The sequence below is a fragment of the Protomyctophum bolini genome (assembly GCF_963924005.1).
Source record: "Protomyctophum bolini genome assembly, chromosome: 10".
NCBI classification, from domain to species: Eukaryota; Metazoa; Chordata; class Actinopteri; order Myctophiformes; family Myctophidae; genus Protomyctophum; species Protomyctophum bolini.
The window spans coordinates 2400518-2424684 of NC_137871.1; the positions used below are offsets into that span (position 1 = coordinate 2400518).

The 24167-nt window shown below is 41.0% G+C and overlaps 1 protein-coding gene across 1 annotated transcript; it reads right to left on the minus strand.

Moving 5' to 3' along the window:
- Positions 1–1235: 1235 nt before the first annotated feature.
- On the minus strand, positions 1236–22398 carry LOC308323107 (myosin heavy chain, fast skeletal muscle-like). The gene is made up of 42 exons (XM_080774723.1): positions 22317–22398; positions 20520–20566; positions 19889–20107; positions 19652–19795; positions 19327–19483; positions 19205–19232; positions 19002–19113; positions 18776–18868; positions 18628–18691; positions 18411–18509; positions 16642–16745; positions 16360–16498; positions 15971–16089; positions 14614–14763; positions 14350–14520; positions 13899–14086; positions 13599–13714; positions 13270–13334; positions 12917–13004; positions 12360–12477; positions 12150–12273; positions 11917–12053; positions 11383–11638; positions 10173–10415; positions 9767–9943; positions 9144–9289; positions 8966–9056; positions 8485–8874; positions 7558–7684; positions 7274–7392; positions 6986–7182; positions 6264–6447; positions 5967–6132; positions 5727–5851; positions 5305–5613; positions 4997–5200; positions 4787–4912; positions 2149–2319; positions 1964–2068; positions 1754–1849; positions 1463–1591; positions 1236–1360 (listed from the first exon to the last, which is right to left on the minus strand). The coding sequence occupies exons 3-42, from the start codon at positions 20093–20095 to the stop codon at positions 1340–1342; spliced, it is 5805 nt and encodes a 1934-aa protein (XP_080630849.1). The 5' UTR covers positions 20096–20107; positions 20520–20566; positions 22317–22398; the 3' UTR covers positions 1236–1339.
- Between the last annotated feature and the right edge of the window lie 1769 nt (positions 22399–24167).

Genomic DNA, 24167 nt, shown 5'->3' on the forward strand with positions numbered 1-24167 from the left:
TTCATGCAAGCAAACATGGGTTATTACTATACTAAATCCAGTATTAAACTTTTTATGACATATGCCAAATGCCACTGGTAATGGCCAGGCAAGCTCTGATCTCAACCTTTCAGTCTGCACAAGGGGAATTAGCTCAAATGGTAGGGCGCTCGCTTAGCATGCGAGAAGTAGCGGGATCGATGCCCGCATTCTCCAAGGAGCACACATTCTTTGACCCTAGAAAGGTCATGCATAAATGATAGTAAACTGCTGCTTATAAATTGAGAGAAAATATATCATCTGAGCTACATTATTGTATTCTATACATTTAAAAAACTTGGAATGATTAACTTTATCGGCCTGAATATTTTACTGTACAAATGCCCTATTTTTCATAGTGATTCACAACAGATTGCACATTACACAAAGCATGTCCCTGATGGTCTACTGGCTAGGATTAGGAGCTTTCACCGCCACGGCCAGGGTTCGATTCCCGGTCAGGGAAATAGGTGTCTAGTGGAATCTAGAGTGTGCTAAGATCGTCCAACTGCGAGTAAGAGGCCTCTCTTCATTTGAATAAAAGATATCATCTAAACTACACTGTTGCATTCTATACATTTAAGAAACTTGGAATGATGCACTTTGTTTATCGGCCTGAATATTTTACTGGACAAATGCAATATTTTTCATAGTGATTGACAACAGATTGCACATTACACAAAGCATGTCCCTATGGTCTACTGGCTAGGATTAGGAGCTTTCACCGCCACGGCCAGGGTTCGATTCCCGGTCAGGGAAATAGGTGTCTAGTGGAATCTAGAGTGTGCTAGGATCGTCCAACTGCGAGTAAGAGGCCTCTCTTCATTTGAATAAAAGATATCATCTAAACTACACTGTTGCATTCTATACATTTAAGAAACTTGGAATGATGCACTTTGTTTATCGGCATGAATACTGTACAAATTCTCTGTTTTTCATAGTGATTGCCCATTACACAAAGTATGTCCTTGATGGTCTATAGTGGCTAGGATTCGGCGCTCTCACCGCCGTGGCCCGGGTTCGATTCCCGGTCAGGGAAAAGCAGTTTTAGTGGAACCTGGGGTGTGCTCAGATCGTCCAACTCTGAGTAATAGGCCAGTCTGCATTTCAATAAAAGATATCATCTGAGCTACAGTATTGTATTCTATACATTTGAGAAACTATGACAAACTCTGACAAACCTGACAATACAAAGTGAAGTAATGAATACAATGTACAATGAATACATGACATTTATTGAATATAATGGGTCATATTGTATGACCTTTTGAATACAATGGGTCATATTTTATTGTTTTCATGGTGAGTTGTATTGGAGAAGTTATTCAGCAGCCTCCTTTCCCTGTAAAATAGGAGCATGCTATTAGATATTCAACATGATTTATTTTGTTAAATCTTAGCCATCTTAGACAGCCAACATAATAAACCCTGCACATGTATTTACCTTAGAGTCACGACCTTTAGCTCTCAGCTTGTTGACCTGGGATTCAGCGATGTCAGCACGCTCCTCTGCCTCCTCTAGCTCATTCTGAACCTTTCTGCACTTAGACAGGTGAGTGTTGGCTGCTTCCTCCTACAATATGATAGAGATGGTTCAAAGCCTCGATATTTGAAAAGAGCACCTTACAAGACAATTTCAGAAAAAAGTGTGGTTGTGACTAATGTTCATGTTAGTGTTATTATTTCACAACACTCTGCCCATGGCGAACACAACTAAAGATGTATATTGTCTTACCGCTTCCTCAGCCTGCCTCTTGTAGCCCTTCACCTTCATCTGCAGTTTGTCTACCAGATCCTGAAGCCTGGCAACATTCTTCTTGTCCTCTTCAGTCTGAAATGAGAGTGAATTTATGACATTTATAGTTCTTTGTATTTTGTAGTTCATGCAATCTATTAATTTAGTTAGTGGCATGATGGATATTTAAGTGAACATGATATACAGTACCTGGTATGTCAGCTCCTTTACTCTCCTCTCGTACTTGCGGACACCTTTAATAGCTTCTGCTCCACCTCTCGATGCATTGTCGACCTCTCCCTCCAGTTCACGCACCTTCACAAAGGAATGCACTATGAAATTACTTATTCTTATTTCATTGACTATAAGCTGTGTTGAAGTAAACAACATCTTACCCTAGACTCCAGTTTCTGGAGCTGCTTCTTGCCTCCCTTCATAGCCAGGTTCTCAGCCTCATCCAGACGGTGCTGCAGGTCCTTGACTGTGACCTCCAGGTTCTTCTTCATCCTCTCCAGGTGAGAGCTGGTGTCCTGCTCCTTCTTCAGCTCCTCGGCCATCATAGCAGCCTGGAAAGAAGATAAAATGTACTTCATTGTCCCGCAAGGAAATCACTGCACACTTGACAAACATGGTATGTATATAGATTACATTTATATAAATGTAATCTATATCTATATAAATGTTGACTGCGAGAAAATATCTTGTAATATAACAGGTAATAATAGGGTAATAAACATATACTAATCGTGGTCATAAGACCAGAGGGAAACAAAAATCATAGGTGTGCAAAATCTGTGAAAAACATGGGAATATATTAAAAAAAAGTTAATTCTTTCAGTGCCATTGCTGTAGATGTACGTAGGTCAATTGAAGCCTATTTTTTGATACAACGCTTACCGCCATTGCCGTTGATTAATGGCAATTGCGCTTTTATAGTGCATTCGATCGATCGAGCTTATAATGCTACTTACGTTAGCCGGTTAGCTAGCTATGTTGTTAGCACAGCACTGGATCGCCCATTTTAGATTGTCGCCGCCATAATAATCCATTCTATCTGTTTCTTTCAATCGCCTGTATCTCCTATTCCTTGTCCCAGATGGCATTTTGGTCAAAACAACGTTTCTTTGACGGCACAGAGCCGACGATGTGGAGCTCTCCAGTGCTCCGGTTTGGATTCATATTGTAAACAAGGCCTGTCCAGGCTCCGTTCAGCTTCCTAGGTTAATACTACTTCTGGTAGACTGGAAATGTGGCTTTTCAAAATTAGATTTGGAAAAAATAAAAAAATAAAAAATGCTAGTGTGTTAATAATGGAGCTGGGAACTTCTCCTTTGGTCCACCCATTCCTGGGACATGTGAGAATGATCCAGTGAAAAGAATAGCAAAAAAGAAAAGCTAATCAAAACCCCATTGTGGGTTCACTCTCTCACTAAACATGGGTGAAATTCACCCGAACACTAATGCGAAAGAAAAGTAAAAAAAACAAACAGGGATGTACGTGCAGGGGCGGAGCTACCGGGGGGGTGAGGGGGTGGTCACACCCCGGCCCGGACCTCCGGGGGGCCCGGGCTGTCAGATGATCGATTGACGATTTTTTTACACAGTCACTCACGACTGATAAAACCAGCGGGCCCCCACGAATCCCGCAATTAACCAGATACAGAGCTAAATATAGCCTATAATAGCCTACACTTTAGCAAAATATCATGTCTGATGAGAATGTACTGCGCTGGACTGTACAAGCACCGTGGAGTCTGTCTCACACTCTCTCCAACAGACATCCCAGCCACGCTCCAAAAGTGCAAGTCTCTCTCTGACGCCCTGTGGAAGTCCCTTCCGCAGCCCTCTGGTGATATTCTCACTCCCGTGCGCGGGTTTTCAAATCCCAGCAAATAAACAAAACCACGAAACTACTCACCAACACAAAGCCTGCTAGACCTTGTTAAAAGTCTATTTTCGTATCTGGGAAGCGTCTCAGGTCCCCAGCTTCTCTAAAATACACTTTGTGCCATCTTAATAACGCAATGTACCCTGCATTTTACCGGGCAGTCATTTCTTCTACTATGGCATTTTCGGGTTTTGCCTGCGCCGATCTGGTTGGATTAATTTTATTTAATGATTAAAATAGTGCATTTTATAGAGAAGCTGAGACGCTTCCCAGCTACGATAATAGACTTTTACCAAGGTCTAGCGGTCCAGGGCTACAAAAGTGGCAGCACCTGTCACTCATTAGTAGGCTAATCACTCTGTGAGAATTTAGGAGTGCATATGTTTGGACTTCCTTTTCTCCACAACGGACTGTTTCGATTCTAAACCCCTTCTTGTTGCTTTTCCCTGTGTGCGATCACTCAGCAATAAGGTGAAACAGAACACAAAGATGAGTAGTAGCCTATTTATTTTTTTAACACGCAGCACCTCTCTCTCTCTCTACGTCTCTCTCTCTCTCTCTCGTGTGTGCATTGCTGCGCAATGTCACAGACACAGACGCGATCAACCAAATATAACACTTTCCCTCTATATGTGACTGTGATCAGCTCCTCACACACTATCTACGTCTCTCTCTCGTGTGTGCATTGCATTGACGCGATCAACCAAATATAACACTTTCCCGGCCTCTATCTGTGACTGTGATCAGCTCAGCAGCAACTGTTAACGTCATTATTTTTTCTTCCGTTCGGGGGGGGTGCTGTTGGGAGTCTGGTTCGGTGAGGCCCGGTCGTGCTGTCTCACCCCCCGGCCCGGCCCAATGTTGTTCCGCCACTGTGTACGTGGTCAGGGAAACAAACCTGCCGTCTATGATGTCACTGAGCATCATGAAGGTACAGTACTGAAAGAACTTCTGAACAGAAATAAAATGTATGTCGCCACCTCTGTGTTGCCAACACTTCTGTCGCCACCTCTGTGTCGCCAAAACTTCCGACACAAAGGAATGTGGGTGTGGAATTATCTCAATTGTAATACTTAAGCATGCCATAAGGATATCTAATTACGGTATCCTGGTATATTGGATAAGAGGCAGAGCTCCTAACTTACATCAGTGATGGCTTTCTTGGCCTTCTCCTCAGCATTCCTTGCTTCACTGACACTGTCATCCACTTCACCTTGGACCTGGACCAGGTCGGTTTCAAGTTTCTTCTTGGTGTTCACAAGGCTTGTGTTCTAAAATAAAGATTCAGTTTAGCAATGCAAGTATGAATGAGTTGTATGTTAAAAATATCTTGTTAAGTTTTTCCATTGACTTACCTGAGAGTGCAACAGTCCAGCGCGCTCACTGGCATCCACCAGTTCTTGCTCAGCCACTTTGCGGCCTCTCTCTGTCTGTTCCACAGCCACTCTCAGCTCCTCGATCTCAGCGACCATTAGGCCGTTCCTACGCTCCACCATAGCAGCTTGCTCCTTGCTATCTTCTTGGCCTCTGCAAGCATCATCAAGGTGCAGTTGGGCATCCTAAAATAAATCACATTTGAGGTGGTCACGATAAGAGAAACATCAGAATGTGATTTGTTCAAAGCAGTTCCATTGTTTGAAATCTGTCTAAATATGTTTTGCACCTTAAGCTGTCCCTGAACGTTCCTCAGCTGCTTCTGGGCCTCAGAAGCCTGGCGGTTGGCGTGACTCAGCTGAACCTCCATCTCGTTCAGGTCTCCCTCCATCTTCTTCTTGATTCTAAGGGCATCATTTCTGCTCCTGACCTCAGAGTCCAGAGTGCTCTGCATGGTGTCGGTCACCCTCTGGCTGTTCCTCTTGATCTGCTCCATCTCTTCATCCTTCTCTGCCAGCTTCCTGTCCACCTCACCCTTGATCTGGTTGAGCTCCAGCTGGACACGGAGAATCTTGGACTCCTCGTGCTCCAGAGTACCCTGAAATGCAATACAGAATCAAAAGGTTGTAGGACTTTTTTAATATAACATCCATCATTATACTGCTACACTGTTTGAATGTAAAACGTGTTGAAAGAAATACGTTTTAATACCTCCGCTTCCTCCAAGGCTGTCTGGATCTCTGACTTCTCTGTCTCTGTCTGCTTCTTGGACTTCTCCAGCTCATGGATGCTCTTTCCAGTCTCACCGATCTGTTCAGTCAGGTCTGAGATCTCCTCTGCAGTGGATTGAAAGTAATGAAATATTTTGTATTTGCATTTTAATAAAGTTGTAACCTGATCCACAGGTTGTTGTTTATGTTTTTTTTTACTGTTGCAGGTACGAAAACATACGTTGCAGGTTCTTGTTTTCACGCTTCATGGTCTCCAGTTGGTCCAGAGACTCCTCGTAGGAATTCTTCATCTTAAACAACTCAGTGCTGAGAGAACGAGCCTCTTTCTGAGCTCCCTCCAGTTCTGCCTGTCCCTCTTCAAATTTCTGCTTCCAATCTGCCAGGACCTGCATACAATTTGCAATGATTTGTCATTTACTTCCACTTTAAGGACCTGCACACCATTTGTAATGAAATGTGGCATTTAACCCACTTTAAGGACACAAGAAATATTTTGTAATAATGTATGTCAAAGCACCTTATCGAAGTTCCTCTGTTTCTTGTCAAGATTGGCAGCCAAACCATTGGCCCTCTCCACATCAATCATGAGGTCTTCCACTTCACCCTGGAGTCTCTGTTTGGTCTTCTCCAAAGAGGCGCACTTGGAATTCACAGCCTCGATTTGCTCCTCAGCTTCCTGAAGACGCTGGGCGAGCTTCTTCCTGTTGATAAATTTTCAATGGAATTCGATTATTGTGGCAATATTTTGTAGTGAGTGAAGCCAAGAGAAAAATGCGTGATGCATTTTGAGCTTGTACATCTGATAATTCCACTCTTTCTGAAATAGTTTTTCAAAAATGTTTTTCAACATTGAAATGATTATCACGAGTTTGACTATTTTGCCCATTTTTTTATTTTTATCTCAAGCGATTATGTCAGATAATTGCGATTGGGCGACAGGCCTAGTCGTACCAAGCCCCCAGAGCATCTGAGAAACGTTGAAGTCGCCCAACCCTTCTGGCCAAAGCTGCAACTGCAGGCAGGCGGTTTTGCTTGTGCATGTAGCTCGAGCAAAACAGCTCACAGAGTGTGCAGCTGCGGTTTAACACAGAGCGCTCGTTCACGAGTTAGCATTTGTAGAGCGTTAATTTCCGGGTGCTTTAAACGCCAGTGAGCAACTTCTATTGAAATGAATAGTGGGAGCGGGTCTGTCCGCTCTCTAGTTTATATAACTCTATGGTAAAAACACTGCTGACTTACTTGGCCTCCTCCAGCTCCTCAGTGCGTTGGACAGCATCAGTCTCATACTTGCTCCTCCACTGACACACCTCAGCGTTGGCCTTGGACATTCCACGCTGCAGCTCCGCCTTCGCCTCCTGCTCCTCCTCAAACTGCTCCCTCAGAAGGTCACAGTCATGGCGAGCTGATTGCACAGCATGAGCAAGGGCATTCTTTGCCTGTCAGAAGAAAATGAAAAAAAAAAACAATGTCAGCTGAATGAAATGACAAAGAATATGAAACTAAAATAGAAAATAATCTGTTCCTCACCTTAACCTCCTCTTCAACAAGTCTCTTCAACTCCTCAATCTGTTGGGTGAAGGCCTGCTTGCCTCTGGTGAGCTGAGAGACCAGAGCTTCTTTCTCCTCCAGTTGACGACCAAACTCACCTAATTAGACCATAATTAATTAATTCATTATTAATTTCAAACATTTCAAACATCATCGGTGGCTGGGATAACTGTCGATCAAAAGCATTATCTCTAATTATGATCAATTTGCTCAAGCATGACAAACCATGTAGTCAAATGATTTATGATTAAATTAACATTTACCGTTCTCTGTCAACAGTCTTGCTCTCTGAGCGCCGATATCATTGATCTGGCGAACGTTTTCATCACTCTTGGCCTTGATTTCACTAAGTTGGTCCTCAAGGGTGCGGCACATCTTCTCAAGATTTCCCTGGAAACGAACATTATACATGTTCAGTCATCTTTTTTTTCAGATAGGTTCATTGCTTTGATTTAAAGCAAAGCCAATCGATATAGCCTATTTCAGCCCTCCGGTTTATAATTGTATGGTTTCCTTACCCATCACTGAGTTACTTGGCCATCATTAGCTATGAGGAGAGAACAGCACTGCACTGTTTTTAAAGCCTTAAACACTTATTTGCCTAATTATCTTAACAAACAGGATGGATGCCGTAGGCGTTAAGACGAGTAAGTCCTCACTTACGCGGTGCCAGAGACGTAAGATGTTTGACCTGCGTTAAAAAGCCTGTGCACTCGCACATTCTTGATTACACCTTAGATTGACTTAGTTATGATAATAACACGGATCGCCATCTTACTGCGGCCCATATGGACCTCAGTAAGATGGCCGACTTTCACCTGGGTTCATGCCATGTTTACATCAACTAGCTGAACTTTGAACTTTTTCCAAATGTGGCTGGCACTGGTCAACGTCCCCATCTCCTGGCCAAATAGTAGTATGGCACCTAAACTGTAATAACATTTAGAGTTTGCATACTTGTTCACAAGATTACTAAAGCCCGACACACACCGGCTGCGTCCCCCGCGCGGCGCCGCGCAGCAACGCGCCGCAGACGGTCGCAGCCGGTGTGTGGTGGGCTTTAGACTGCCTTTCAAGGCCCCACACATGTGGAACTATCAGTTTTACATTTTTAGTAATTTATTTCACTTTAGTCACTTTAAACACGTTTGTATGTCTCAAGAATGATATACCATGGCATTCCATCATACCTTTGCCTTAGCAACAGCCTCCATGTTGCTGGACAGGTCATCGATCTCCATCTTGTATTCACTCTTCTCCTTCTCCAGTTTCTGCTTGACTCTCTGAAGGTTGTCGATCTGTTCACCCAGTTCCGCCACGCTGTCGGCCTGTTTCTTACGGAGAGCAGAAGCAGTGGCCTCATGCTGCAGGGTGGACTCTTCAAGGTCACGACGCAGCTTCTGGAACTCAGCCTCGCGCTTCTTGTTCATCTCGATCTGAGAAGCGGTGGCGCCTCCAGCCTCCTCCAGCCTCTCACTGATCTCTTCAAGTTCCCTGGAGAGATCGGCTCTCTGCTTCTCCACTTTGGCACGAGCGGCACGCTCTGCCTCGATCTCCTCCTCCAGTTCTTCAATACGAGCCTTTCAAATGAATGTTTAGATTAACATCTGAAAATAACCATTCACACTTAGGCCTACTTATTATTAATGATTTTACAGAAAATAAAAATACCTGGAGTTCTTTGATCTTCTTCTGCAGCTGGGCCCCCAAAGATTGTTCATCCTCAATCTTACTCAGAAGCTGGCTTACTTCAAAGTCCTTCCTGTTGAATACAGTCAATAGTCATATTTTAGCATCATTCTGCAGGTGGTTTCTCTCCATGACATTTCATATTGTTGGTTCACATTACTTCTTTATCTTCTCGTCAGATTGCTGCTTGTCATTTTCCAGGTCCATGATGGATTCCTGGGCAAGTTTCAGATCACCCTCAAGCTTTCTCTTGGCTCTCTCCAGGTCCATGCGGAGCTTCTTCTCTTGCTCCAGAGAACCCTCCAACTGCACAACAATATATTGTTGTTGTTAATCAGTAAAAAAAGAAACATATTATTAAAGTTGGAGTGCCGTGATATTTGTATCTTTTCCAGTTTTTCATGTGTTTATGAGGTGACACTACTTCATTAGACCTCTTGGCGTGGTTGTTATGTGCAAGGTTCAAGGTTGCAATGATGTCTTCCCTTTGTATTTAGTGACAGTCAAACGTGCCAATGAAAAAAACAGTGATATAGTGACATCACAAAATCATAACCTCCCCTGGGTGTGGCTTCAGTTCAGGTGGATCACCACCCATCACCACCCACCAGCTAAACCAGGCATACTTAATGAACGGCGTGTCCACATAAAAACAACATTTTAACAAATACTGTACACTTTTTTTGAAAACAAATGTCCATCTCATATAATAATAATAATACCTGATGATTACAGCACTCCATCTTTAAATTCAAAACATCTGATTCCCTTTGGTAAACTCACATCGTCAACTTGCTGCTCCAGCTTGGTCTTGGCCTTGGTCAGAGTGTTGACTTTGTCCTCCTCTGCCTGCAGGTCATCCAGGGTTTGCTGATGGGACTCTTGGAGGGCTTTTTTCTCCTTGGTCAGCTTAGCGACGCCCTCATCCTGAGACGCCATCTCCTCAGTCAGGTTCTTCACCTGATGGAAGCAAAACATAATGTGTTATCATAGAATGGTTCAAATTCAATCAGTACTTTTCAAAGTGGATTCCAGGGACTCTCACGGTTCCTTTAGGGGAGGGGGGTTCTGAATTGACCCTTTCAAGGGGAGGGGGGTTCTGAATTGACCCTTACAAGGGGAGGGGGATTCTGAATTGACCCTTACAAGTCTGTAACTAGAGTGTAAGGATGTTGAGTATAATCTATACCTTGTTTTCAGTGGCGTGTTTCTCCTTCTCCACTTTGGCCAAGGTGAGCTCCAGGTCATCAATGTCCTTCTTGAGCTCAGAGCATTCATCCTCCAGCTTTCTCTTCTTGGCAGTCAGTTCTGCATTGATCTCCTCCTCGTCCTCCAGTCTCTCGGTCGTCTCTTTGAGCTTCGCCTCCAACTGGATCTTACTTTTAATAAGACCTTCACATCTCTCCTCAGCATCATTCAGAGCCTCGTCTCCCTAGTTGTCAATGAAAATGAATTGGTCAGCATTTGTTCTGGGTGAGGTGAGGACAAGGAAGAAGCTGGAGGGGTGCAGTACTAAGTTCCGAACTTCCGACACGTGTTTTGATCCGACGGACATTAGACCTACCTCTATCCCTAACATAACCACAACCGCAATCACGGTAGTCCGACCGCTGTTCCCGCATGTCGGACTAATGCTCAAACTAATCAAACTCCTCCAAAAGGATATAAATTATAGTAGTGTATCAACCTCATCCAAAAGGATAATACTATAGAAGTGGGTGGGTGAATAGCAGTTGCTAAAATTCATTAAAATTCACCCTCCCCACAGAAGAATGTCTAATTGGGTCAGGCCCTTGTACTGAACAGCCGTTCAACCACCAGGCATTCTCTGCCATGGTCTGCAATGTATACCATGGCAGAGAATGCCTGGTGGTCGACTCTACTTATACATTATACTTTAGATAAAATATTTAAAGGGCAATATCACTTTGGTAGAGATTTGGGTTGTGTATTTACCTTGCCATCATGATGTTCTCCAAATGTGGACAAGAAATAAAAAAGAATTGCTCTAGTAATTAGAAATTGATAATTCAAGCCATTTTTATAGAAAGAAAACCCGGACTGGATCCGTGGATCCAGATCTTCAAATTGTAAATTCAAAACAAAAACAGTACTGGGTTTGGTGATGCTCTATATTGTCTGAATCAATATTGTTTGTGTTCATTTAAAAGAGTGACTTTGAGAGCTCTTTCAGCGTACAATGTAAGTCAACGAGGAGAATATTTTGAATGATCAATTTCTAATCAATGGAGCAATTATTTTTGATTTCTTGTCCACCTTTGGAGTTACATCATGGCAACGTAACTATACAACTCCAACCTCAAAAAAGGTCTTGCCCTTTAGGATGATAAACAATATGAAATATTAGCAACATTTCCTGTACAAGTGTAGCTACTTACTGATGCCGATGATGCTGCAAGGTTATTCTTCTCCTGCACCACAGCTACCAATTTCTCTTCCAGTGTCTTCTTCAAGGCCTGGGCAGTGGCCAGGTCAGTCTTCATCTTTTCATAGTTCTCCTTCATGTTCTGCAGCTCCTTCTCAGTCTCAGCACTCTGCAAGAGAGGCTTGATCTTGTAGTAGACCATCATCCATGGCCAGTGTTTCACATTGACGAATGAGCGCATGTTGAACTGGATGGTGTAAATGGCCTCTCTGTGGACAACAGTGGATCATGATTGAAATGCAGATTGAGGGTTTCCATGTTATTATATAATTGTTTCATTATAGTTGTACTATTGTTGTTGTTATTATTGCTGTTGGTATTATTGTTAACCACCGCAATGTAAATCCTATAGCCTGATTCTGCTAGAGGTTTCTTCTGCTGTTTATTAAGGAGATTTTTCCTTGCCACCATCATCAAAAGCTTGCTCTGCAATTTTTGCTATTTTATTATAGTGATTTATTTTATTGAATAGATGTTTTCAAAGTACCTCCTAGCCGTCATCTTGACATACTCCTTCCTCATGATGTAACCCCTTGCGATTGCCTGAGTCATGCCGACCAGAGCAGCCAGCTTTTCATCTCGCATCTCTTCAAGGACACCCAGCAGACCAGCTTTGAAGAACACCTGAATACAATGTCACAAATAATGTAACTAAACAACCATAAAATCTATTTTTAGTCCTCTGTCCATAATGTTAAACCAGATTGGGAGTGTGTTTACCTTGGTGTGTCCGAACCTGTACTCATCAACAGGTACGTCAATGGACCCAAGCAGCTTCTCAGATGCCTTCTTGTTGTCCATGAACGCGCCTTCGGGACATGCGCTGGCGTTCAGTACTTTGTATCTGTTTTGCAGAAGTTCATGGTCATTTTGCATGCCTCCCGTTAATACGTTTGGAACTAAAAGCTAAAAGCTAAAAGGAATCGATACCTCTGCTTGAAGTCAGCATAGGGGATTCTGCTTGGGAAGCCCTTTCTACAAATTCTGATGCCCTCCAGCACACCATTACACCTCAGCTGGTGGATGACCAGGAAGTTCTCCATCAGTCCTGTAAATATGTTGCTTCATTATTATTACAACAAAATAGTTACGCACTGGCCAAAGTTGCATTTAATGAGTCAAAACGAGTCAACCAAAATAGAAACATACAAAAGAATGTCATCTGCATAGGGAGATCTTATATTTTAAGTGTATTCTGTGTTGTACCCATATATGTCAGCATTTGCTATAATTGTCTGGGCAAAGGGCCCTAGAGCTAAAGCAAATTGTGAGGACAGTGTCTGGTTAGTCAGTCTCCTAGCTGCAGTGGGGTTGCTGTACAATAGCCTAATCCATGTAATGAACCTATCTCCAATGTCAAATCTTTCCATCACTGAGAACAAGTACGAATATTCCACCTGGTCGAAAGCCTTTTCCGCATACAAGGTCTTCCTTAGGGCCTCTAGGAGAGAATTGATAAAGGCGTCAAATGTTTCTTTTCTGTTTACCTGGACACTTGGACTCGTTGGGAATCAGGCAACGCACAAAGTGAGGATGTGTGCTCCTCAAGTTGGTCATCAGCAACCCCAAGTTTGCCTAATAAGACATAAAGGTTTATAATTAGTCAAAAGTAATAGAAAGTTGTAGTTTTTCTTCCACTATAGTTATTTGAACTCTTTAGATACTACTTACTTTGCAGATTTAGATTGTTTTTAAAAACATACATTAACGACATAAACCCTATTTTAAACTTTAATTCCAACATTTAAAGACAATTGTTTTACATGGATATAATGTTGATAATAATAACGCTTCATTCTTACAGGGATATATGTTGATAATAATGAAAAGATATTATTACCCTGAAAGCACTAGACACAGTCTGCATGGAACCACCCTTCTTCTTGCCTCCCTTCTTGGTATTATCTGTTTATATTAGAATCATGGGTTATCATTAGTTATATATAATGAAAATGCTTCCCTTCTTGTCAGTTTCTGAATGTTTATAGTATTGATATACTGTAACAATACCTTCAGGCTTAGGTGGGGTATAGAACACATTATATTATATTATTGTCGTATATTAATTTGCTGTTGTCCCGCCCCCGTTGTGTTCCTATTGGCTGGGGTACAGCCATAACTCCAGTTCCCAATATGCTAAATGCTCCAAACCAATTGTAATAAACATACCTTCAGGCTCAGGTGGGGGATATAACACACAGAGCAGCTTCACTGCAGACTTCTGGTACAGCTGCACCACGGAGTCGTTGAGAGGATCCTTGTTCTTCTCTAGCCATCCTGTGATGCTGTTGATTGATTGATGGATTGATTGAATACTTTATTAACAGTTTTTTTAACAAAAGCCTATCGCTTGTTTCCATTGGGGTCCTCCATACTCAATTAATCGAAAACTGTAGTCCACAGTTCCGGTTATATTATATATAATGTATAATTACAGTGCATATATGCATACTATAGGGTTCTGTTCACCTGTAGTCCACAGTTCCAGCATAGTGGACCAGGGAGAAGTGAGCCTCACCCTTGCCTTTACCAGGCTTGGGTTTCTCAAAGGCCTTGTTCTTCCCCAGATGCAGGTCAATCAACTTCTCTGCAAAACTTTTGTCTGTAGCTTTTGGGAACATGCACTGCTCTTCAAGGCTGGAGAAGATGCCCAAGGGCTTTGGGAAGGAGATAAAAGAGACAAATCAACAAAAGCTTAGTGCCAATGACAAAAAATGTGCATTGTCCATTAAAGCACAAAATAATTGTATACCTTCAATGAACGCAATGCTGACACCTAAGTCCATAGCAATACATAATAATATAATACACTATACTATTAATAATTCTATACCTTCTCAATCAGCTCAATGCAACAGTGTATGTATTTCATTCTCAATCAGGTCAATTGCAGGCAGCCAAGTCCATATACAGTACCTACCTTCTCAATGAGCTCAATGCAGATAGCCAAGTCCATGCCGAAGTCAACGAGATCCCAGGGAATTCCCTCTTTCATGTATTCTTCTTGTTCCAGAACAAACATGGTGTGGTTGAAAAACTGTTGCAGTTTCTCATTGGTGAAGTTGATGCACAGCTGCTCCAGGGTGTTGAACTGTGAGAGGAAATATCATTAGCCCAATCTCTTGTAAATGTGTAACTGTGACAAAAATATTTAGTCTCCAACTTAAAACAAGTCCATGCTTACATCAAAGATTTCAAAACCAGCGATGTCCAGCACACCAATGTAGTAGTTTCTCTGCTGCTTGGTGTCCAGCATCTCGTTGATCCTAATGACCATCCACAAGAACAGCTTCTCATAGATGGACTTGGCCAAGGCACTGCATGAGTTCATTGTCTGAAGGAAATAGGAACATTATAGTGAATTACACAATTTAAGCAATTTTAGCCTTTGCATTAGCCTGCAAGGTTTTCAATACACAGGGTTGGATACACAATAGAGGGTATGCACATGCATAAAGTGAATGGCAAATCGAGTGGCAAAGTGAGTGACAGTCAGTTAGATGCAATCAAATACAACTTCTCTATTTGGATGTATGGGCTGTCAAGGCCAGAAAGTAGTTTTTTTGCCACTCAGTAGACATTCCTTCATAACTTCCGGGTTTGCATACACTCTATACACAAGGTGTAGTCATATATATATATATATATATATATATATATATATATATATATATATATATATATATTTTTTTTTACATGTTTTTTTTAGAAATATTTGTTTTTTGCTTGTTTGCCTTTATTGATAGATACAAGTGAAGATGGACAGGAAAGAGGGAGAGAGAGACCGGGAAAAACATGGACCAAACGTCGTCATGAACGGGACTCAGACACACAACGCACTACGGGCAGAGCCTAGATATGTGGCATGCGCCTGTCCTGGCCCACTAGGCCAGCAGGCGCCAAACATGTCAGTAGAGGTACTTGGAACTGCACATGTTTCTGCAGTGTGCTTTTGTTTTTGTAGCAAAAATGCAGGGCATTTGGCCTTGGTCAAAGTTTTAAGCAAATCAGTGCAGTTAATTGTAAAAATGCCAATCGGCCTGTTATAGTGCCGCCATGAGGCTGATTTGAAATGTTTCAAGTGGCATTACTTCCTCGGGTGTATGGGAATATGCGTGCAAAATTTCACAGAAATTGCACACTGCGTTCATGCATTTTGTTCAGTTTAATGGATATAGAGATACTGTGTACCGGTTTGCATGATGTTTGGACAAAATCTGTAGGACTAGGAATGATATCAAAACATGTGTTTTGCCAAAATCGACCTCCTAGTGGCGCGCCGATTACGCCAATCTGAAAGATTTGGGGCAGAGGTTCTGCTCTGGGATCCACCGATCCAGGGAGTGTGCATGCATAGTTTCGCGGCCAAACAGTGCCTGAGATTGCACAGACATGGTGCAAAACATAATCTCTGCCTCGCCTTCAGCCTGGCTGAGACAATAATGTTGGAGGATCATTTTAATACTGATTTAAAACAGTCTGGACACAACTTATAAGGTGTGTATGAAATCAGAACATGGAAATAATGTAACTTTACTCACCTGTGGCACAGTTTGTCCTTTAGTGACATATTCATTTCCCACTTTAACTCTGGGGTAGCAGTATGCCTTAAGCATATCCGCTGAGTTCAGACCCAACAGGTAGCAGATCTTGTCAGACACTGAAATGATCATACAATTTGCAATTTACGATTCAGGCATTTAGCAGACGCTTAATCCAGAGTGCGATTTAAGCAAGTTAAACACAATTGGTAATAAATTGAATGCATACAGCTAGTAATCTAGGACCATTTAGGTAAACCAAATAAGCTTCAGTATAAACAGTATACTATAAATTAATAATGACAATATATTGAAAATATATTTAGCTTAGTTCTTTTGAAATAATTAAATACAAGACTATCACATTTTTTGTTGAAGATGCAACTTACCCTCCGTGCCGTCTGGCTCCGCCTGTTCCTCACGCTGCTTCTGTTTGAAGTTCAACACCCCGTGATGCATCACTGCACCGGTGAACTTGTAGATGGATGCTTTCTCATCAGCGTTGAAGCCCAGGATGCCAATAGCCTCCTGAAGATTGAGATTAAGCATTATATTAGCAATCCAGTTTAAATAGGATTATTTTGGGAGATCATGGCCTGAAAACCACTGCTGTAGAGCAACTGACTGCAATGCACAGTGAGTATTAGAAATGTAAAATAATGTCCATTTACATCTGTAGCCTCCAACTCGACTTTGTCATCAATGCTGGCCACAGTGATCTGACCCATGCTGATCAACGGGAAGTCGTATGGGTTGTTGGTGATGAGACAACTTTCTGAGAAGGGATAAAAAAAAGTGTGAACATGTGTTTCTATTCATTAGTGTGGTTCAACCAGACTTGTAATATATATATATAATATAAACTTTATTACAGGCTCGTGGCCCACAAGGTAAAAATACAGTACATTTACCCAGCCACACAGGTTACTACTCTAGGCGAGGCACTCATGCCAGTGTCCTATGATGGTAGAAGTGTACCTTACAGAACTACGGCCTGGGTCTGTCATCTGTCCAATGAGTCTATTCAGTGAGCAATCCAGCCTGCTCATGAATTTGAATGTCAAGTTCCTCAACAGAGCCATGAATGTAGTCCCATGAACAGAAAAGCCTACTGGCTCTAGTGCTCCTGGGTTTTTTTAACAGGATACGAAGACAGTCATTATAGGCTACTTGCAGTTTGCGTAAGCTCTCCTTCTTGTACTTCACCCACAGTGGAGCTGTTTAGAGAGGGGTGCAATAAGCTCTAAAGAGGTTTACCTTAACATCCGTAGTACAATGGTGAAATTTACGGACCAGCATGTTGGTAAATGTACTCCTCTGTCTAAACATGTCCTCGTCATCCTCTAAGGTATCTGTTATGATATGCCCAAGATATTTTGTAATTTTGGACACACCCGTAATTTGACCAGACAGATGAAAGGCAGGAAACATAAGTTCCAGATCTTCTTTAGAACATACAGTATGAGTGTCATGCTCTTCTTGGCATTATACTGAATATCAAAGTCAATACCGTAAATTGTATAAATATAATAGTAACACTTTATTTTTTTACTTCTTTCTAGAGTAACCCTAAACTTTGGTTCACTACTTATCCCACAGTTTTGATGGCACACACTTGACCGGCTTCATCGGGAATCGTATTTTGCTAAGAGAAATGTTTAATGTTTAATTGATTGAATTAATGTATTTGTGCATTACATTTCCACATTGACATGAATCGGAAAATGCGAAAAGTCACGTTGATGTATTTTTTCCTAGGAGACAGTAAAGGCTATAGTTACAAAACTAGGAGGGCAGGTTCCTAATAATTATTACAATTAATTAACTTGTAATTATATCGGTCGGCTATATGGTGGCGCTATAACAGCCCACTTTATGTTTTGGCTTATAACTCTTGAACCGTAGGTCGTAAAATAAAAATTTCCCTGGATTCCTTGGGTCATGACCTATGGTCATGACGCATCTCCACGTCAGGATAGATTTTCCGCCATTTCGAATTTTCTCCAAAACACACTTTTTTAGTCCTACAGATTATGTCCAAATATCATAAAACATTTGTACACATGATCTGAGGACCTATCCGATTAAAACAGCACAGACAGAATTTTGATAGTGTGTATCGTGCAGCCGTAATCGTCGTCCAAAGTGGGAGGGGCCTATTTTACAAAAAAACAAACCCAAATTTGAATCACATGTCACTGGTGGTTTAATCAACCCAGAGCAAAAAGCAATTCAATTTTAATCCACAGGGGGTGCCGCAAATGCAATTTTTTTAAACTTCCGCATGATCACAGGGGTGACGTGACATTGTAATTGGCTAGAATAATTAGTGGGAGGGGCCTATGTAACCGATTGCGGCAACCACACTTTGACATTTTTCAAAATTGCGACTTTTCTAGTTAATTTATGTTCTCACTGCATCATCAGTATAATTCCTTACCAATAATCCCAGGTATGTGGTCGGTCATCATCTGGAAGAAGATATGGTAACCTCTCTCTAGAGGAAGCTGGTAGGTCACTCTAGACTTCTCCAGCAGATCTATATGGGTTGTACAACATAATTATTAATAATAATAATAATAATCTATATGGTTTGTACATATATGTACATGTAATCCTCAAATATATAATTTCTTATCTCTGAACTTTATACTTACATGTCTCAATATCAGCACTGGCCAATTTACCCGCATTGTTGAAATGGATTCTGATGAATTTACCCTGTTTGATATAGCACAATTAGTTGCATCCGTCGTGTGGAATTATTGCAGGTTTACTCATAAAATGTCATTATTTTACACTTACAAAGCGAGAGGAGTTGTCATTCCTCACAGTCTTGGCATTACCATAGGACTCCAGCAAGGGATTGGCTGCAATAATCTGATCCTCCAGTGACCCCTAGAATGTTTTAGACATCGCCCAATTTAAAATTTGGTCTGAATTCTTTTAAATTGAATTGCTATATTTCATATAAATGCTTTATGTTCCAAAACATTTTTGTTAAAGTTAAAAACGTATACATATACAGTACCTGAATTTTACCACTATTCGCGGCCGATTTCTCTCCCATAGCAGTTGCTGCTGTTGCAAAGTACTGGATGACACGCTTGGTGTTCACAGTCTTCCCAGCACCGGATTCTCCACTGGTTATAAATGCATACATTCAGATAAATGCACTTAGTGAATTTGTGTACAATGTTCTTTTTTAATGCCTAGTATATGATGGAAACTTACGTGATCAGGACAGACTGGTTCTCTTTATCTATAAAATGTAAAGCAATTTTTTTTGTCATGGATACACAGCACAAAACCATTGTAGTTATGTATTTGTTTACATTGTCCTGACTAGTACGTACCCATCAGCATGAACTGAAAGGCGTTGTCAGAGACAGAGAAGATGTGGGGTGGAGCCTCAATACGCTTCTTGCCTCTGTAGGCATTTACAACCTCCTGGTCGTACACTGGGAGCCACTTGTAGGGGTTCACAGTTGCACAGAACAAGCCAGAGTAGGTCTGAAGGGGAGAAGAGAGAGAACATTAACATTGAACATAACTTCAGAACCATGAGTTTGTTTGCATTTTTTTTCCTACAGTTTTTCATTTGATGATGTAATTTGTGCTCTGTGTTTGTGTTTTTCTTTCTTTGACAGGTGAAATAGTGTACTGCTCTCAAAAGCTTACATAGATCATCCATGCTGCATAACGCTCTTTGAGGTTATACAGGACAGAGGCTTCACTGAGGTAGGTCATCATGGCCATGTCCTCAATCTTGTCATACTTGGGAGGGTTCATAGGGGTCACGTCCGCCTCAGGGACAGTTCTTTTCTAAAAAATAAAATAATAAAATAAAAGCACAACATCAGAATGTAATGTGATTACAGTTGTACTGTGCCACTATTTGATTTTATATACACCTACTTCTTTCTTGTCCAGCGTTTCCACGGTGACTTGTGTACCCTCCTTGCTTAAAATCTTACACTTGAGGTACAGCTCGGCCTTATCAGCCACATATGCTGCAGCTTTGGCATCAAAGGGCGCAGTTTGAGCTTCCATTCTCTCCCTCTCTGGCTTACGGAGATAAATGGCGGCAGCGCCGTACTGCTTCATCTCTTCGTCCGTACTCATGGTGGCGGCTTTCTGTAGACATTGAGGAGAGGAGAAGCAAGCACTCAGTCGGGTAGTTCACAATATAAGAATATCGGGTAGTCCATAGAAAGGAATTCCAGCATTAACTTTTTATCCATTTAGGATTTTTTTGTTTATTAAAGGTTTACCCCCAGCAGCAGCAACAAATGGACGTTTCAGCACATTGGCCCTTCTCTGCTTATTTTATATTTATTTTACGCTGAGGAAGGCCTAAGGGCCTACATTTGTTGCTGCTACTGGGTGTGAACCTTTAATATAAAAATAATAAATGGAATAAAAGTGTGTGCTGGTATGCCTTTCTACAGACAGACAATAGATGGTGTTGACGCCTTTGCTGACTTGACATCTGAGCAGATCATTGTAGGACTATGCTAGGTTTAATAGAAAAATTATGAACACTCACTTTTCCCCTCTACCAGTAGCAGTGAAACCTTGGGTGCAGTACAAGTCCTAAGTGGGGGGGAAAAAAACGTCATTTTGAGGACATTAAAATGAGTTGAATGATTTAGTATTATATGAATCCTATATTGTTCATTCTTGCCGCACAGCACTTCATGAGAGACACTCATTAGTTCCACATCTGAAAAGAGTGATCCATTCCATCCAATATCACCGCATGCAATGAAATGAAATGATGCTTGCCCATTCACTTCTTTTCATTTGTTTGTTTGTTTGTTTTTTGCTCGTTTCTTTGTTTTGCACTCCGTCCGTGTGTGCACTTGTGTCTGTCCGTCCGTCCGTCTGTGTACAGCTAATCTCCAGCACTGTTAACCTCCAAATTTTGCACACACACTCCCTGGATGCCATGATGAACCTCTGCCCCAAATTGTCCAGAACGGGCTGTTCACATTGGCCTGTTATAGCGCCACCAACATGTGGATTTTTGCAAAACACATTTTTGGAACAAAATGCAAGGAGTAAGAAGAAATGTCACCCTTTTTACATTGGCCTATTATAGCGCCACCAGGAGGCTACAACCTGACCTGCCCTGTGGAGACCTGTGCCCCGAGGGGCACTTTTTCTAGTTTCTTCTTTTTTCGTACTGAAGCCATGCTAAAATAAAATAAGTTTCCCCTTTCTAATACACTTTCATTCCATTGTATGAATTAAGGTTACATTCAGGTGGTTACACTAGCCAAACTGTACTCAAGTAAAATAATAATAATAAAAAAATAAAAATGACATGCAATGTAAATTATTATTTAACTAATCATAACATAATTTAAACGTCTAAATAGAAATTAATGAACAAAAGCAAATTCCAATCTGGCCTAAACCATAATTATAAATAAAATACTATACAGTCAATCATTTAAATCCTTGGATGGTAATTGGATGATTTGAGGCATTTTGTTCCAAAAAAATGTGTTTTGCAAAACTCCACCAGTTGGTGGCGCTATAAGTTACAGGCCAATGTGAAAAGAGTAGGATATATTCCTCAGCCTAGTAGGAAAGTCCATGAAAGATTTCACATAAATTGCATGCTGTGTTGATTTGAGGCATTTTGTTCCAAAAATGTGTTTTGCAAAACTCCACCTGTTGGTGGTGCTATAAGTTACAGGCCAATGTGAAAAGCATGGGTTATATTCCTCAGCCTAGTAGGAAAGTCCATGAAAGATTTCACATAAAGTGCATGCGTTCATGATTTAAGGCTTTTTGTATAAAACGGCCAATCCTGTAAACTTTGAAAGCCAATGTTAGCCAATTAGGATGGAATATGAAATATCGGACAGATGCGGCTTGAACACTATAGAGATAGTGTGTAACGATTTGCGGGATTTTTGGACAGAATCTGGAGGAGTAATATAAAAACATGTGTTTCAAACGGGCCGTTCTGGAAAGTTTGGGGCAGAGGATTGGCATCCAGGGGGTGTGTGTGCAAAATGTGGCATCGTGTTAACGGTGCCGGAGATTAGCTGTACACAGAAGGACGCACGGACACACACACGGACGGACGGAGTGCAAAACATACTCTCTCCCTATGCCTTCGTCCTGGTGGAGACAATTATGCTGTCCACTATGCTGTCCACTAAGTGGATCATGTTTGCAGCTATGTGGTATGTATGCAGTCACACAAATGAAATGCCTGGTTTATATGACTAGGATTAGCTAACATCTCTAAAACATTTATATGACTATGCATAGCTTACATATCTAACACATTAGTAGGACTATGAAAGACAGATGAAGTCTCACTCACCAGATGAAACGTAGAAGACCTCTGCAGTGCATCAACCGGTTCAGCAGGCTTATATGAGTTGTTAATTGCATGCTATGCAGAAAGTAAAAGTAGGAATGGCCTTTAATGGTTCTTCCTTCTTGTTGACATTGCAATAGCATCCTTATAGTCCAACCATTCCCATGACACTGGATAGTGCATCTTGGAGGTGCATCAAGTTTATGAGTCAACTTTATGGCCATGCCAGTGGCTATGATATAAATATAGCATGATAGGCAGGGTGTGGGGTGCCTGTTTTGGTATAGTCATGACAGCATGACTTGTCAGATACATTATTTTAATATTCAATGAGGAAAGTGTTGAAAATTGCAAATACTCCACTTAAGTTAAAGTACCTCTAGCTGTACACAGCTAATTGTCCATTAATTGAGTAAATGTAATTAGTTACTTTACACCACTGGTATTTCCATTGTATGCTTCACACTTCCACTACATTTAATTTCAGGAGGACTCTTAAGCTTTTGTTACGTTTTGGGGGGTTTGATGTAATTTTATTTATTTTTTTGTCACAGTTCAGATTTAGGTTAGATGTCCTGATGTCAGATGTCTTAATGGCACTGGCTTCAATGTAGGAGCAGCACTGGCACTCAACCTCCAGCCCATTAACGTGTCTCACCTAACTCATTTCTATTCCGTGTGCTCATCACATTTCAGCATTACATTTCACCATAAATACATTCGTTAACAGACACCTTCCATGTTTAATTGCAAACACAGCTTCTCTCACACAGCTGATACAGTCCAAGTTTGTTGTCACTCACAGCTTGCCTAAATAAAATCAAGCAGGTACAAAGTATCCTAAACCCAAATATAGTGTGTTTAATGAATAGACCAGTGGTTCTCAAACTGTGGGTTGGGAGCCCAAAGGGGGTCCCCAAATGATTACTGAGGTCTCCAGATGATTTGCTTACTGTGCAACATTGTTTTTCTCACTCAACAGTAGTTAAATATTCAAATATTACCTAAGAAAGAGGGACATTTCTTGTTGATCGGCTATTTTCCCAATATATCTGTGAAACAGAGTGCTGAGCAGCAGTTGTGTACAATAAGTACATTTCATTTGTTATTATACTTAAATGGCCACTTGACCCCTTTTGCAACCAGATCTTAATGATGTTTAACACAAACACTTTCCTGTGTTTACTGTTTTTAGATATTTTAGTCATGACGCCATGCCATGTTCACGACCAAAATTGTGGTGTCACTTCCTTTCTGGACTTCAAGTCACACCTCCAAACAGCCCCCTATTTTTATGTTCATGTTTATTATTTTTAGTATTTCTAATTTGTGAGCTTGTAAATCTGCTATTTTCCAAGGATTTTAATACATTTTATACCTTTTGAAATAGTGTGAAATTGACCTTCTGAATAAATAGTAGCCTACTTTAACTTTTGGTATACTTTTCTACTTTTAGAAGTACATTTTGATTGAATATCGAAATTGTAATAAACAAAACTATTTCTACAATAGAGTATTGATTATTCATTCCATCACTGATAGGCATTATAGTAGATACTGTAGATTACATCTAGATCTGAGTCACTGAGCAACTCTACATGAAACATTATGAAGTATCATGCAGTGGTGTAAAGAGTAAGAGTACATTTAGAGTACATTAAGTACTGTAAAACATTTGAGGGATTATAGTATTAGTATTATGCATTTTCAACACTTTCACTTCTGCTTCACTACATCTTTTACTCCACAACTTTAGTTTGAATATTTGGATTATTATTACATTACATTGTAGATCTGCACCAGAACCAAGGTTGTGTGTTTCAGGGAATCTAACAGAGTTTCTAGTGGCTTTGA